General features: G+C 34.0%; 1 protein-coding gene across 13 annotated transcripts in view; it reads left to right on the top strand.

Annotated features, from left to right (window-relative positions):
• nrm (neuromusculin) overlaps window positions 1-15,214 on the top strand; it is a 214,616-nt gene that overhangs the window by 191,555 nt on the left and 7,847 nt on the right. For 9 of the 13 annotated variants that reach the window (XR_013063228.1, XR_013063221.1, XR_013063225.1 and 6 more), the window contains 6 exons: window positions 7-24; window positions 754-894; window positions 3,765-3,801; window positions 6,884-7,293; window positions 8,841-8,948; window positions 10,673-10,794. Coding sequence is in view for 4 of the 13 variants with exons in the window: in XM_076691442.1 (XP_076547557.1) it covers window positions 7-24; window positions 754-894; window positions 3,765-3,801; window positions 6,884-7,293; window positions 8,841-8,948; window positions 10,673-10,794 (836 nt within the window). In the remaining 9 variants the exon portion in view is untranslated. The remainder of the gene's footprint in view (window positions 1-6; window positions 25-753; window positions 895-3,764; window positions 3,802-6,883; window positions 7,294-8,840; window positions 8,949-10,672; window positions 10,795-15,214) is intronic. The other 4 variants (XR_013063224.1, XR_013063229.1, XR_013063223.1 and 1 more) reach the window with 3 other exon arrangements.

The raw sequence follows: 15,214 nt of genomic DNA, 5'->3' as shown, positions 1-15,214 counted from the left end.
TCTTAGCTCACCATGGACATCGAAGTAAGTTCCTCTATAATTATATTATCTTGCATTTCAACTGAAACTATTAAATTGAAATAGACGGTTAAATATGAATAATTGCTGAGATTATTTACTTTGTTATTAAAGCAGATAAATTGAATTAGAAAAATTTTTATTAAAAAATCTGAATAAGTTAATACTGACTTATTAGTCGTTTTTTCATAAAAACGAAATAGTTGCTTGATTTCAGGAATATTTAACCTACACAAAATTACGTAATAAAAATTCTGCGTAATAAAATGTCACACAGCGCAGCAGCAGATTGAATTTAAATGAAAATCCTCGCTTAAAATCGGTCGTCTTACTTCAGTATTTATAATATTACGCAGCTGTCGCCGACATTTGAATTGCAGCTGCTCTACCGATTACTTTATTCCCTTACCAACAAACCAGGGTGTACCGTGAAATTTCTACAATCAGTCTAAATCCTTTGTTGTGTTACGTAGAAATTTTCAATGAGTTGCAAATTGCAATCAACTTTGTTATTCAAGTTCAGGGATGAACGTTTGAATAAAATATTTTATATTTTATACTGAAAGTTTTATGACGATTAAATTTCTAAAATTTACAATATTGTTACATTGAATGCCATTATGGGTTGTAATTAAAATTGGTGAACTTTCAGTGGTGCAGAATTATTTATTTAAAATAGTTTTAATTTTTCAAAATTATTATCTCAAATTAACATATAATTAATATATGTTGCAGGCCATATACCGTGGTGGTACCAATTGGAAGGATATCTTCTTCTAATTGTCATCGTTGCTGCTGTTGTTATGATACTTGTGATAATTCTTATCTGCGTGGCGATCTTCATCGTTTGTCGACGCAAACGAAACCAGATGAAATGTAAGTTACAATTTATTTTATATTATTTATTGTCACTGTGATTTGTTGCTCAAAACAATTCGCATGACGTAGATCATCGTCAAGGACTTTCTTCAAGATGATACAAAAAAAAAAGAAAAAATTGAAAAATGTGTTGAGCACAGTTCTAATTGTAAAATTTTACCTAATTTACTATTATTTAATTTTATAATTGAAATCTTGAAGAAATTCTAATCAAGATCACAGAATCATTAACCGTACATAAACGATTCACACATTCTGAACATGGTACTCCAACATTGTTTAAGTTATACATATCAATCTACAATAAATATGCATTATCTGAACAATTTTAAAATCAGAAAAAATATCAATTTCATAATGCATATTTATTGTCACACCATCTCACAAGAGTTACATATCACAGATCACCGGAGCAGTTTTTATCGAGCTAGAAAAGTGATAAAAATTAATAACAATTATTTCAACGTGGCAACATTCCTGTGCACAGCTGACCACATGTTCCCTTTCAAGCGACAAGATCTCGGTTCGTTGACTTTCATTCACTTATATTAGTCTTGATAATTTCCACTGACAAATTTAAAAAAAGGAATTCGATTCACAATAATTGACATATCGTGGTATGACAGAAACATACAGTATCGAGCAAAGTACAATTTCCTAAGGAAAGTGGCATTATAGGAGAAGAAGAAATTTTTAAAATCTTAATTTCAATGATATTAATATTAAAAGTGATTTAGAAACAAAATAACATAATTTTTCATTGTTAAATGTCATAATATTTAGCATATAATTAAGAAATTTGAATATTAACATAAATATCAATTCAAATTCTTCTGCCAAATGATCGTACGCAAGTGGTGGGGGGGACACAGATCTATATACGAGACCTTCTCCCGTACACCGTCATTCTCCGTGGAGCCACCGTAGGGAGAGGTGAAAGTCTGGGGAGGGGGCACCGCCACTTTCCCTGGAGAAGCCTACTTGCTCGGTACTGTACATTCGTAATATTAACCCTTTCGTTACTAAGGGTGAGTATAATCATTCGTTATAAAATAATCACTGAATTAGGATACTAGTGGTAAAAAGGTGTCTACTATTTACCTAGATAGTTATTAGGCCCAAAATTATGGAAAACTCCAAAAACAATAATTTTTGGAAATTATAACCCTTTTTCAAAGTAGCAGAAAAACTTAAGCATGATGAGCCAAAGTAATCTTTTTTATTCAAATTTGTTGTAATGAAAGGGTTAATAGTTACACCGTGACGTTTTCCAACGAGCTTTCACTGCTCAGTATTTTAAAACTTCGTGACGGTAAATTCTGTGAAGCGGCAGCTGGATTTCTCGTACGTTGCATGTTGCTTGATCCAGTTGATAAGAAACGTAAGCTGGTTGAGAATTGAAAAGCGATCTTCAAGTACGGATCAGCTTCCTGTTTTGTATATTCATCGAGACCCGTTGAAGTAGCATTGTCGCGTAGGGATACAGAAGTTTGTTGATAAAGTTTCTTAATTAATTGGTGAGACAAGAGTAACCACGAAACATCGAAACGTTATCCGTGTATAAAGTTACGTTGACTGCCATTCGAACTGGTTGCAGACATTGGATTATGAGAATATTATAATTTTCACAGCTGGTTTGTTATTTTACTAAAATAAAATTTGCAATTTTCGCTTTCATTACCAGATCAAAAATATAGATACAGCCTAATACAAATTTTTGCATATCTCTAATATTAAAAGCATTAAATCAAAAGTTTAACATATAATAAAAGTATTATACATAATATATTCTGTGTAATAAGTATTAAAAAATTCAATTAAACATTTAGCAGTTTCGATACTTGTTGAATATTAGAATGAATATTAATGAATTGTTCAATTTTCAATTGGTGTTATTAAAAATGTAATTGTTCCTGAATGTTTCATCCAATGACTGCAGCCAGACTTGCATAAATCATGCACTTGCATACATTATTTTGCGTTGTTATTATCGCATAGTTCATGCTAGAGTTACGGAAAACGAAGCATGTCAGTTATGTTACGTAATCGTACAAGGTAGATGGACAATGCGCATTTCCCATTTGGTTGCAAAAACAAGTACATACAATGTATACAAATTATTGAATATACGAGTTTGTGCTGTGCCGCTGCGTCGAGAGGACATGAAAATACAATTTTCTTTTCAATCACTTTGAGGAGATTTTTGTAGTTCCACATTTATAATATGTAGTAATATTTATCATCATTTTTCCTGGAAAAGTCTACTATGCTCATTGCTGTAATAATCCTCACAGAGAAGCCTCCCCCAAAAAATACCCCTCAGATATAAAATTATAAAATTCAAGGTAGCATTATTAATAATTTCACATAAATCAAAATATCCTCACCCAGAATCCTCAGATAAAAAGAATCTTTAGATCACAAACGTCATAAAATTATAATTTTTATCAATTTGACATAAATCATAAATATTTTTGGGCGCACCGAAATGTTTAACTTGTGACAAAAAGAAGAAACTCGGCGCAAGTTATTCAAATGAAACCGTCCTTTCACCCATTTCCACGCAGAAGAGAAACGATTGTTCGTAAAGTACATCGCGACTTACGTAACATTCCTTGGTGAAGTTGTACCGAGCGATCTCCTCGAAGAAGTTAGTCAACGTTAATTAAATTCGTAGAATGTCGTGAACTTTGGTTAGCTGGAAAAGAACAATCTCTAATTAAAGGTATAAAACGACACAGTTTCGAGCACAGGTCCTCTCGATTGGTACAGCACGTGTCTCGTTTTCGGTAGTGTATCACTAACACAGAAAAACTGATTCGTTTCTGCTCTACTTTTTTAATTTGGACTTGCTAAACAAAACACAGACAGTAATCGGGTGGTCGAGCTGGAGGAACGCGAACAGTAAGTACAGAAATGCAACACATTTGAATCTTCTCCTTTTGTTTCTTCACTTTTGTTGTTACTGTTGCGATCGTTAATTTGCTCGCACCTTACGCTGCATTAGTCCTTTTATTTCCAAAATTATTCTAATTTCTGTCTGCTTGATGCTCGTTGTCAGCTTCGGTATGCTTGCTATATTACGAGGACCTGGTTGAGCTTCAGTGTGAAACGTAGAAAGAAAATGTATTTTGCTTTATGGAACAATGGGATATGCACATCACGAGCTTCTCTGTTGTATGTATAAATAATATTTCATTGCAACAAAAAAATATTTATATCTCAAAAAAGACGTATTTCCGTATATAAGAGAAATACTGTGTACCACCAAAGTTTGGTTACCAATTTTCCACCCTGTACATTGTTCAGGAAAGATCGTCTCTGATTCTCCAATCTCATAGGAAACACCTCCACCCCCTCCTCTCTATATTTTCCTCCACGGTTGAATGCATGTCCTGTTGCATAATTTAGTGACCACTTCCGGCTTATAATAGTTTACTGTCGAAGCGTGGATAGAGGTAAGGCAGGTAAGGGTCGCACGTGCTAATGAATAGGGTGTCGGGAGTTCTTTGTTATTCGAATGTAGCACTGTGTGTGCTGTTGTTGCATAATTTAAGGACGATTAGTTATAACTGGCTAGGCTATCTCTGGCGTCATACCGGCGTTGCTACTATTTCTACATAGGAGACACTTTCGGAGGTGAAAGGTAGGTGAAGGGTTGCATGCTCGATGAGTAGAAAGCCCTCTTATTGAGTTGGCTGTCGTTCAAATCGTGACCTGAAACGAAGAATCCTTTTGGCGGCGAATTTTTCGCTTCGCTTGTACGCTTTTCAACGCCCGGTGAATATTTAACGCGTTTTTTTAAACATCGACCGCCGGGTCAGTTTTGATATTTCCGCGAAAAATATAACGGTCGAGCTGGGGTCGAAAAAGAATTCCTTTTTTGTTTTTGCAAAATGAAACTAGCAATCTAACCGAACTGCCTGAATTTCAGGGCATATCCAAGCGAAAGTGATGCACACGATTTTTTACAATTTTAAATATAGCCTTCAATCTTTAGTTTCATTGTTAGATTTGTTTGCAACATTTTCTTTAGTTACATTCTACTTGTTTAAATGAGACATTTGAACGTATTGAAGTTTGAAAAAAATCGGAGATGACCAAATCATAGAAAATTACCAATTTTATATAAGTCTTAATTAGCTACAGGACCACATACAAGTTTCGGCACGCTTAACCCTTTAAATTAGTTATTTATTTTTTGCAATAATTTTAGTATATCTATTTTATAATCTCTAGCTTTATCGGTTTGAAGTTTAATTAATTAAACTGCACAAATGACGTTAATGGTAAAAAAATGAATTAACGGCACGCCATGCCACCGCCTTGTTTTCGGTTTTTAATTAAGTGCCCCTCCCTCTTGTACAACAATGTTGTTCTTTGTCCCTTGGTAAATGCGTACATACCGTCAGATTGAAATCATATGTGCTATAACTCACGATCGAAAACAGTGATAAATTAAAATGGTCCGAATAAACTGTCATTTCGTAGTGCAACGCGTTTGATGAATTGCCACCGTTCACGCATCCCATGAATATGCAATTCGTCATACACCACGGGTAGAAAAAAGATAAATTTTATTATCAAAACATCATGATATCGTAACTGTATTCCCGGTTTAATTCTTTTTTAGAAAAACATCATCGATAATCCTTTGATTCAATATTAAATAAAATTCAATTTTTTTCTATCAACCATAATTTGTCATATGTCATTTATTTTTTACTTTACTAGTAAAAATACATTTAGTTGATTGATGGAAAACGATTTTCGTTGTAGAATCTCTTAAAGATTGTTTCTCTGCAGCGAGATAGTCTCCGAAGTCGGATACAATGGAAACGAAAAAGATATTTAGAAAATACTTGAAACGGAGCGAGGGATCGGATAAAGTTTAATTAAAAAGTTCTCAAAGAATCGTGTGCAAGCGACGCGTAACATTCTCTAAATGACTTTGTGCAAAGCAGAACGAAAATAATCAAAAGGATTCTTTCTTTCATTGTTATCGCAAAAAGTAAGCTTTTACAAGTGCTGTGACCACATTTGTCCCTATTCCTTTATTCGAGTATAGTCCTGATCAAATCGGGCTTCTCTAGGAAAAATGGCGAAATAGGGGGATTCTCAAAAATCTTAATTTTGACGATATTAATATTAAAAGCAATTTAGAAAGAAAATAATATAATTTTGTATCATTAAGATATAAAATTTATTATAAAATTTGATCGCGAGAGTATCTATCTGATAAACGAAATATCTGATCAGTGGAGCAGCAGAAAAAAATAAAGATAAATATGAAAAATTTGTAGATTGCAATTGCAAAAGTTTGGAAATATATAACATTCCTTTTTTTCTAATTTTGAACATTTAGAAATAAAGTATTTTCGCATAACTTCTGCTGAATAAATCCATACAATCAATAGCATCCATACTAAAAGGGTTAAAACTGAAGTCCCACAACAGGGATTCCTTTCAGAACCAAAGCGCACTTCAAACCTACTATCTGAATAAGCTCCACTGACCAGATGCGTAAGATAGATCATTTTGAAAGGATGAAATCTTGATCCTTTTCCCATCAATTCTTAGGACACAGCATTGTAAAAGTGTACAGAGAGAATGATATGCATTGGCGTAACTAGGTAGGGGTCAGATTAGGTCTAGATCCTAGGGTATGGACTGACACCCAGCACACTAAAATAAGTAAAAATAAATATTCCTGAGTTGGTAAAGTTTTATTTCATATTAAATGAATATTTCGACGAAAATTAAGTATGCAATAGTAAAGGTATCGTTTTAATTCTACAAATTCTCCTCACGTGATAATTTTCATCAAGTGGATACACCTTTCCACACTGATCTAATCGTCAAACAAATCTAGATACCTGCTACTTCTAATAAAATTAGAGTACCTAGTCTTCCTTAGAAAAATCCTAGTTGCGTCAATGACTATTAGGAGCAAAGGAGGTCGGTATGAAACGTAATCGTTGAACAGTCCAGACGGTGGACCCCCAAGTCCTACGGTGTCCTCTCATTCGACTCAGACCACGGTGCACCCAACGCCTGCACCCAGATGGCCCCTAAAGCCAGGCGTGCTGGTGCACATCAATAGAAGCCACAGTCTACGATCAGGTCTGAGTGTTCGTACTAACGAGACGCTGCGAAACGAACTGATGGCCCGACAAAACGACGAGCCGATGGCCGATCGCTTCCTAATGGAGGCCACGATCACCAAAGTGCCTGGCAAAGTGTTCCGCAGGAGGAAGGAAAACTCGCAGAGGAGTTTAACAGTGTCCAGTCTGCATGACGAGGGTATGCTTGCCAGAGCTAATAAAATTAAGGCCATGTTTGGAGTGCAACTTAAAGAGCAGGCTACTTTGCCCGGTATCTCTCGAGAAAAGACAGGTGAGTCTACGAGAAGGTTCGTCCACGTTGAGAAAAACTGTACCTTTTTAATGTTGGCATACTTGGAACTTTGACGACCGCCCAGGTTCTTTCGTTCGGTTTTACTTATTCGGTGAACCGTACGCTGGTTTCATTTTCCTATGAGGAAAGGTTCGTTTAATCGTAAAACATAAGGTCAGTGCACTTTCAACCCCTTCGTTGCTATGGGTGACATAAGTGATACTCTTTTTTAATTAATTAAGGATACGAGCTGATTGTAATTACACAAAGCTAATTCAAGTGCACCGAATATTTGATAAACCCGAATATATTAAACAGATTCGATGCTCGTTCGAATGAAAAATCGTGTATCGTTTATTACTTCGCCAACATTAAAATTGTTCAGTTAATTTCTTTTAGTGGATTTTCTTTAAATTAGCCGTAATGCTTCCCTTTTAATTTTGTATTTTCAGTGTTTCTTAAACATTTTATAAATAATTCAGTGAAATTTTAAGAAAATTTTATTTTTAACTTATCTTACAGTAAATTCGTTTATCAGTTATTTAATCTTCTTGTAAAACATTGAAGAAGTGCATTAATGTTAAAAAAAGTCACGTTAATCTAATTTTAAAGAAGAAGCATTACGGCATGGTAAAAAGATAATTAAAAGTGTTTTTTTTGCGTGTAATTACTAAGTCCGTTTAATGTTGTTCGTATCAGTGCGTTCATCATACATAGTCATCACGAAAGTAATGTGCACGTACCATTCAAAAGGATTAAAAATTTCAGTGATAACTTTGCATTTGCTTAATTAAGCCGCTGTTAACGTGCAAAAAAATTCTTGTGTAATTTCGAAGCTTGGTCTTTTACCAAGCCATTCTCTGTACTTCTCGTATTCCTCGAATATTCTCATTTTAAAATGTAACATTTATTCATAATTCAAATTTCTTTTATTAGATGTTTCCACAAATTCGTATCTTTTTTTATTAGATTTACCAGAAAGTTTTGTTCATTTTTGAATTAAAAGAAAATTACATTTAATAATATTTACTGAACAATATAATTTCCATCGTTACTAATGACCTCCTCCCAGCGTGATGATAATTTGTGGATTCCATTTCTGTAGAATGATTTATCTTTGGAAACTTGAAATTACATTATCGGACAGAACTTTCCGGTAAACCTAATATACCAAGGTAGTAATATTCATGTATAGTAATATTTCTATGTAATAATATTATCATGTAATAATATTTTTATGTAGCAATATTTGCTATATGATGCAAAGTAGCACGAACTTTTGGAAATGATCTAACATACTTCCCTTTAACAGCTACAAAGAATTACGTTCGGTAGCTAGAAACAAAGTGCACGATAAAATTTGAGAAATAGAATCCTGTACGAAGTACCAAAAAGTAAGAAACATGCTCCCTCAGCTATAATACAATTTTGCCAGCAATAAATATATGAATGTGTTTGTTGCATCCAGCAACGAGCTGCATGAAAGATATGCTTTACGCGTTCCATGTCGTTGCTTCTTTTTTTTTTCGTTGTTTCTGTTCCCTTAGCTGTGACTTACAAAAGAATAACGCCAAGGCAACGAATACTGCATGCAGAATCGTCGTGTGATTTGAATCGAGGTAACATCTCCCGTAAGCGAAAAAAACCAGGCGCAGGTACGTAATAAGAAATTGCAACAGGAGCATGATTTTCGCGTTAATCTTCAATGATGACCACAAGACAATTATTTTTATCGTTTAGCATCGATTTCTGAATAAACGTCATTCTATTCTTTTTCGGCGCAAGGTATTTGCATATACGGGGTATGAATTGAAAACGATTGGAGGTTGAAAAATTCATGAAACGATAAAGATGATTAATGCATTTAAATGGAAAATTATTGCACAATGTAAAAAGTATAGAGAGTATTTTGGGAATGAAGATAGGACATAATTTCTTGTTAATAAATGTAAAAACCAATCAATTTAAAAATCATAACTTTAATAGAAATGATATTTTTAATTTTTACATAATAAATTATTTTAAAAGATATGTATTTAATATGGATACAAATTTTGAAAAGAAATGGAAGATTACAAAAGAAAACATGCTATTTTTATTACAAAAAATTAAGTTGGGAAATCAAATATTTACACAGAAATCAGAACAGTTTAATTTCGTTGTTGGTTCGTTATGAATCCTGTATGTGCAAATATTCGCATGCAAATAACACGCATCGTGTGTACATAAATATTGCATTTGCAATACACTCAGCAAGTAAGTTCCTTTGATTTTGATTAGTAGAATTATAAATTAATTGTAAAATTAAACCGAGACTCTTTGTGAAAGATGTTTTTTAAATTACTGAATTCCTAATAATGTTAGAAATTAATGATATTACATTCTAAAGTCTGAACAGTTATTTATTTACATTAAAAAATATATTTTGGGGAAGTAATTAAATTTTTAATGATAATACTTAACAACACAAATACTTAACAAACTTTTCATTCAAATTGGATGTTTCACTGTTGCTATTATTAGGATGATGGAATATTTGAGATGATTTGATGACATAAAAGTAACATAAATATCATTTTGCAGTATGTCATCAAATCTTATCAGATTTTCCATCATTAATACACAACAGCCTAATAAAACGGTAATACAAGAAGCAAGAAGCATACAGTTCAAATGAAACCACACGAAATTCCCAAATCATACTTTACTTTATATTCAATCTCCCAACTTTGAAAAACAAATACATCTATAAAATTTACACTTCAACTTCCTCGTGACAATAGAAGTTAGGTATCCAATCAAGGTCCCGAATACTGAATATTCTCACGTGTATCCGTTCAATTACGTGTGTTAGTTATCTTAGATCTAGACATAGCCACTCACTTATTCTAGCATTTGCAATTACACCTGAATATTTACAATTCAATTCTGTGTATCTGTCTGTCTATCTCTTGCGCACTCGATGCAACCCTCCTCTGTTATACGAGCCGATCCTCTACAGCAGGGTTTCCCAAACTGAATAGGTGTTCCACGACAGTTTGAAAAGGTTTAATACACTGCAACACATTTAAAGATCTACTTCATTTTTATATTTATTATTATATTAGTTTTATATTTAAAAATGATTACTAAATAAATAATGCGTTTTAATAACATTTTTTTTTGAATTTTCACTAGTAGGAATTATCCAACTTAAAAAATAAGCTAAGTGTTCCGTTAAAATTTCAGGGTTTGCCAAGTGTTCCATTGCAGAAAAAGTTTGGGAAACCCTGCTCTACAGTATCTTTATCCAAAATGGACAGGATAACGCGTACACCTATATACCTCTTCTGTCACCTTAGTTCAATTACGCAAAGTCATGTTTCATTTACGCTTACAGATCCCAATCAAGCTGCGAATAACAATCACGTGAACAGCGTGTCGGAAGGTCTTCCCGAGTCCGGGGCGAAGACGTTTTACGAGAACCTGCCGTTCCATGGGATTCAAGCGCCGCCTAACAAGGTCAGTACAAGAATCAATACTCGTGCACGAATGACACCCTGGTCGTTTTAAGCATGACTTTTCGCTACCTCTAACGTGTTCCATTCCCGACCGAGCCGCGGTCGGATGCAAATGCACGAAAGTGTCCCGTTGAAAGACCCACCGAAATTGTTTTCTTGTTTTGTTCCGACAAACAGAACTGGCCGCGGCGCGCACGGTCGCTTGTGATCGAAACAAAACGATGGTGGAGCATTTGTTCCTATTCTTCTTCATTTTTTTTTTTTTTTTTTAACTCGCCTATCGCGTTGTGTGATTCTGTTTTCCCACAACGATATCGAAATTGAACAGACGATTATGGCACTGTTAATCAAACCGTAGCGTCGCTTTGAACGTTGGAACGAAAGAAATTCAATTATTGCATTCCTCTGTTAAGAAACTGAAATCGCAAGGGTTTGATGACAAAAGCTGTAAAGGAAATTTGGTCCAGCGCGAAGGATGTCAAGGGTTTAATAAAAGGGTGAAGGTTTTTATTCGAGGTACCGTGGGATAGGTAGCCCGGAGGGTTGGGACGAGGGTAATTCGATGAAAGGGAGTCGAAAGTATCAAGGGCACAGGGATACTCGAGGCTGTGAACCGGGAAACGTGGCACGAAAAGTCACCGTAAAATAATCGCATTACAACAAGCTGAAGTATAGTACTCGAGCGCTAGTCTGAGCCTCGCTTTTGCCGAACAGGAGAATGCCAGAAACACAGAGCACTGTGGGTGTACAAGGAATCAGGGTGCACTGCACTTTATGGTGAGAGGCTTCAAGCTTGAAAAGCAGAGTTAGGAAAATACTGCTCGTTGATATTAAACTTGTACTGCTTATATTCGTGGAAAAAGAAAATATAAAAATGAAATGAACCTATTTTTCTTAAAGTCTGCTAATTGGCGGAAGCCATCTTAAGACGTCAAATCTGTCGAGCTTCATGGCGTTATAAGATGGCATACTCAATTTGTAGAATAGCGATAAAAGTATCGATTTTTACACTGACAATTTTTTCCTATTTTTGCACACACCCTTATTTTAACCTAATGTTACTAAACATTTACAAAAATATTAATCTAAAGTTAAATATATAATGTATAAAAACATGAAAATAATATGAGGTATAAAGTAAAATGAAAATTGGGGCTCTCTTCATGGTACGCTGTCCGAGGGTTAAGAGAGACAAAAGGGTTAAAAGGTGGTGGATTAAAATAAAATGAAAATTGGGGCTCTCTTCATGGTCCGCCGTTCAAAGGTTATGAGGGACGAATGGGTTTAATTAGACTCGTAGATTATTTAGAGTGTTACGATAATTCTGTGAAGAAAATATCGTAAAGAAACAATAAGTTGGAAGTTGGGAATGTTAGCAATTTCAACTGTCGTTTTCCCGAAATAATTCGGCCTGAAACCGCATGGTAATTCCCCTATGTTACGGAAACTCAAGCACATTCCCCTATCGAACTTCCATAATAAACTTCGCCACGAGAAACTCTGCTTTGTGAGCTAAAACGTAATTTCTGTTACGTTTCTCTTCGAGAAAATATGTTTTTACTAAAATTGCTCCAACTTCTCTATCACACGATATCGAGTTTACGATTTGAACAGCTATTGAAGTGTAATTTTATTGATCCAAGTTGAAAATATTAATTTGACTATAGAAAAAATGCATTTACATAACTTGAAGTCCTTCGGTTGGTTTTATATCCAATATATTTATAAATTTTATTTTTCTGAAAACGTCTACATGTCTTTTTTCCACTACGAAATGTTTCCTTCATTCAATCTTTCAATCCATTACTTTCGCCATAACGTTGAAACTTTCCCAAACGTATTTTCGTTCATTCCTGCTTTCTATACATTCTTCGAAGACTGAAATTCTCACAAAGAAAACTGGAGAATGCGATCTTTTGCCATGAGATATGTTTTCATTTCAATGAAACGAACGTTTGATACGATATAGCCAGATAAAGGTGAATTCTCATAAATTCTTCCGAAGACAAAACTCCTATGTCATAGAAAATTCGTAAAAATTTATTTCATGTTTTTCAGCTACATAATATTTAGTAATGAAAATAACATCAATTCCTTCGAAATTAATTTCAATACCATTATCTTCAAAATAAGGATTTTAAAAATTATCATTCTCTAAATTTATTTAATTATTTACTTATTTATTTAATTATTCACGATGCGTGGTCATTTTTAAATATTAGTATTTTCTTTCTCTTATATATCAAAAAGGAAAAAGAAATATGGGGAAGATAAATTTTTCATGAACGCTGTTACCCGATAGTCCACCTCGTTACCGTAAATGCAAGATATTTATAAAGTATAAGTGCAAAGTTTAAAGGGTAATAGTTTATTGAAAAGTAGAGAAATATTGATGCTTTAGCTCAGTGGAAGTCATTTCGATTCCTTTGATCTTGAAAGAGAAATGATATTCCTTGAAATTGCTACTTGTCGTTAGTAAAGTATAAGTACATACTTGTAAAGTTAACACAGTTTATCGAAAGGTAGAGATAAATTTATTTCATTCCGTAAGGATTGCATCGATCCTGTTACCTCTGAAAGATCATTGCCGAATACCAATGACGTTTGTAAAGTTTCTATTTATCCTTTTTACACGATGTAGTATTTTTGCAATAATATTTAATCTCCTCAAAGACGATTTACAAAAATAAATTCAACGCTGTTAGTGATTACGGAAATGATAAATGTTACCAAAATTCATTTTTATCGGATCGTATGTCAAGAAAAATGACCGAATGTACAATATGACAATTTTAATTGACAAATTATTTATGTCCCCAGCCTCACTAATAAGCACGAAATAAAAACTGTCCTCCGTTTGAATTATTAAAGGGTAATCAGAAATGAAGTCTATAGAGGTCTCCGTAATGGCACACTTTCGCTTCGTTAAAAAATAATCCCCCTCTTTAAGTGGAACGTTTTCGCCCTTTTCTCTTCTCCCGTTTCAGTTCGTCCTTTTATTCTGATCTCGTTCGCAGCACAATGCTACGACTTAGAATTGTATATTACCTATTCCACCTTAATGCGAAAAATCCATTAGCGTTAGATTATTCCAAGTTGAGAAAAAAAGATCCGCAAGGGAGAAACAAACGAAAAAGAATTCTTTAGATCTGATGGATTGTGATTGTTCACTGATGTAGTAAAATTTCTTTACTTTCAACGCTTCTCATTTACAAGACTATAATTCAGGAATTACAATTAGATAGACGTAAAGAGTCATAGAAAGAATTTTGGATTTGCAAAATATTTGTAAGAATACTTTAAAAGGATAAGATAAATACGTGATAAATATTTAGACAAATATCTATTGGCATCATCTTAATTTTTCCATTTTGCATATTTTACAAATTCCAAACAATTAAGTAATTGCTAATTATAGGAAGGTAACTGCCTTCAATAAAAGTCAATAGATTTCATATAAATAGACTATTTTATTAAATATTAAATTTACATTCCAAATTAATTTAACTCAAATAAAAATCATTTAAACTTCATGATCTATATAAAATTGCAAAGTTCCTATGAATTATAATAAATATCTTAGGACTTCTAAATAATATCCTATACAGTTGATAATGTTATCCATCTTGGTGCTTTGAAAATGGCTACCGGAGGAGGATCAATTTCCTGTAGAAGCTAAATAATCAGCGAGTCGATAAATGTCGGCTAATTTGCATCTCACGTTACGCGTAGCCTCCTGTGATTACATCACAGAATTGCCGGTGGCTGATTAAAGATCCAGTACAGCATCAGGTGCGTTCAAAGCCCTTTCGACGCCCACCAAGTTCAATCCTCTCCGAGAGGATGGACAACCATTTCAATAATTGGTTGTCTTACAATCGACACTTACTCGTCGAAATGAACCCTTTTGTACCTATTGTATCATCTTTCTTCTGTCATTCTCGTTAACCTTCTATAGTTAGCGGTGCTGTTAGTTTAACGTAGAACATCTCCTCTTCAGCGTGCGCTAATTAACAGACCGGTATACATGATCGAGTTCGCGATTAACGCTCGATAATTGAATGCATTTGGAATGGAGCAACGAGTGTTTAACTACCATTTAACCCTTTCTCCGTTGCGTGATTAATTACAAGCTGATTGGTGGAACTTGTTAAATACATTGTTCATCCCCTGTTTTGATACTCTCTAATAGTTAACTTATTTTCAATCAATGCTATCGATTTGAATTATAATAATAAAAAGCATTCTCATTAGTTTTTGATCAGACCCGATAGTACTAAAAATCAACTGCCGATCTCGTCGATACCAGTTGCTAAATAAATTCACACGACGCGATAGGTCGCGCAGAAAAAAGGTATTGCTCCGGCTGAAAGTTCGAGTGCAAACAGCGAAAATTACGGTGACTTTTAAAGCGTGAAATT

The sequence above is a fragment of the Osmia lignaria genome, chromosome 13, assembly GCF_051020975.1.
Source record: "Osmia lignaria lignaria isolate PbOS001 chromosome 13, iyOsmLign1, whole genome shotgun sequence".
Taxonomy (NCBI): Eukaryota; Metazoa; Arthropoda; class Insecta; order Hymenoptera; family Megachilidae; genus Osmia; species Osmia lignaria.
Note: the sequence above shows the minus strand (reverse complement) of the source record. Positions and strands in the feature narration are given on the sequence as shown.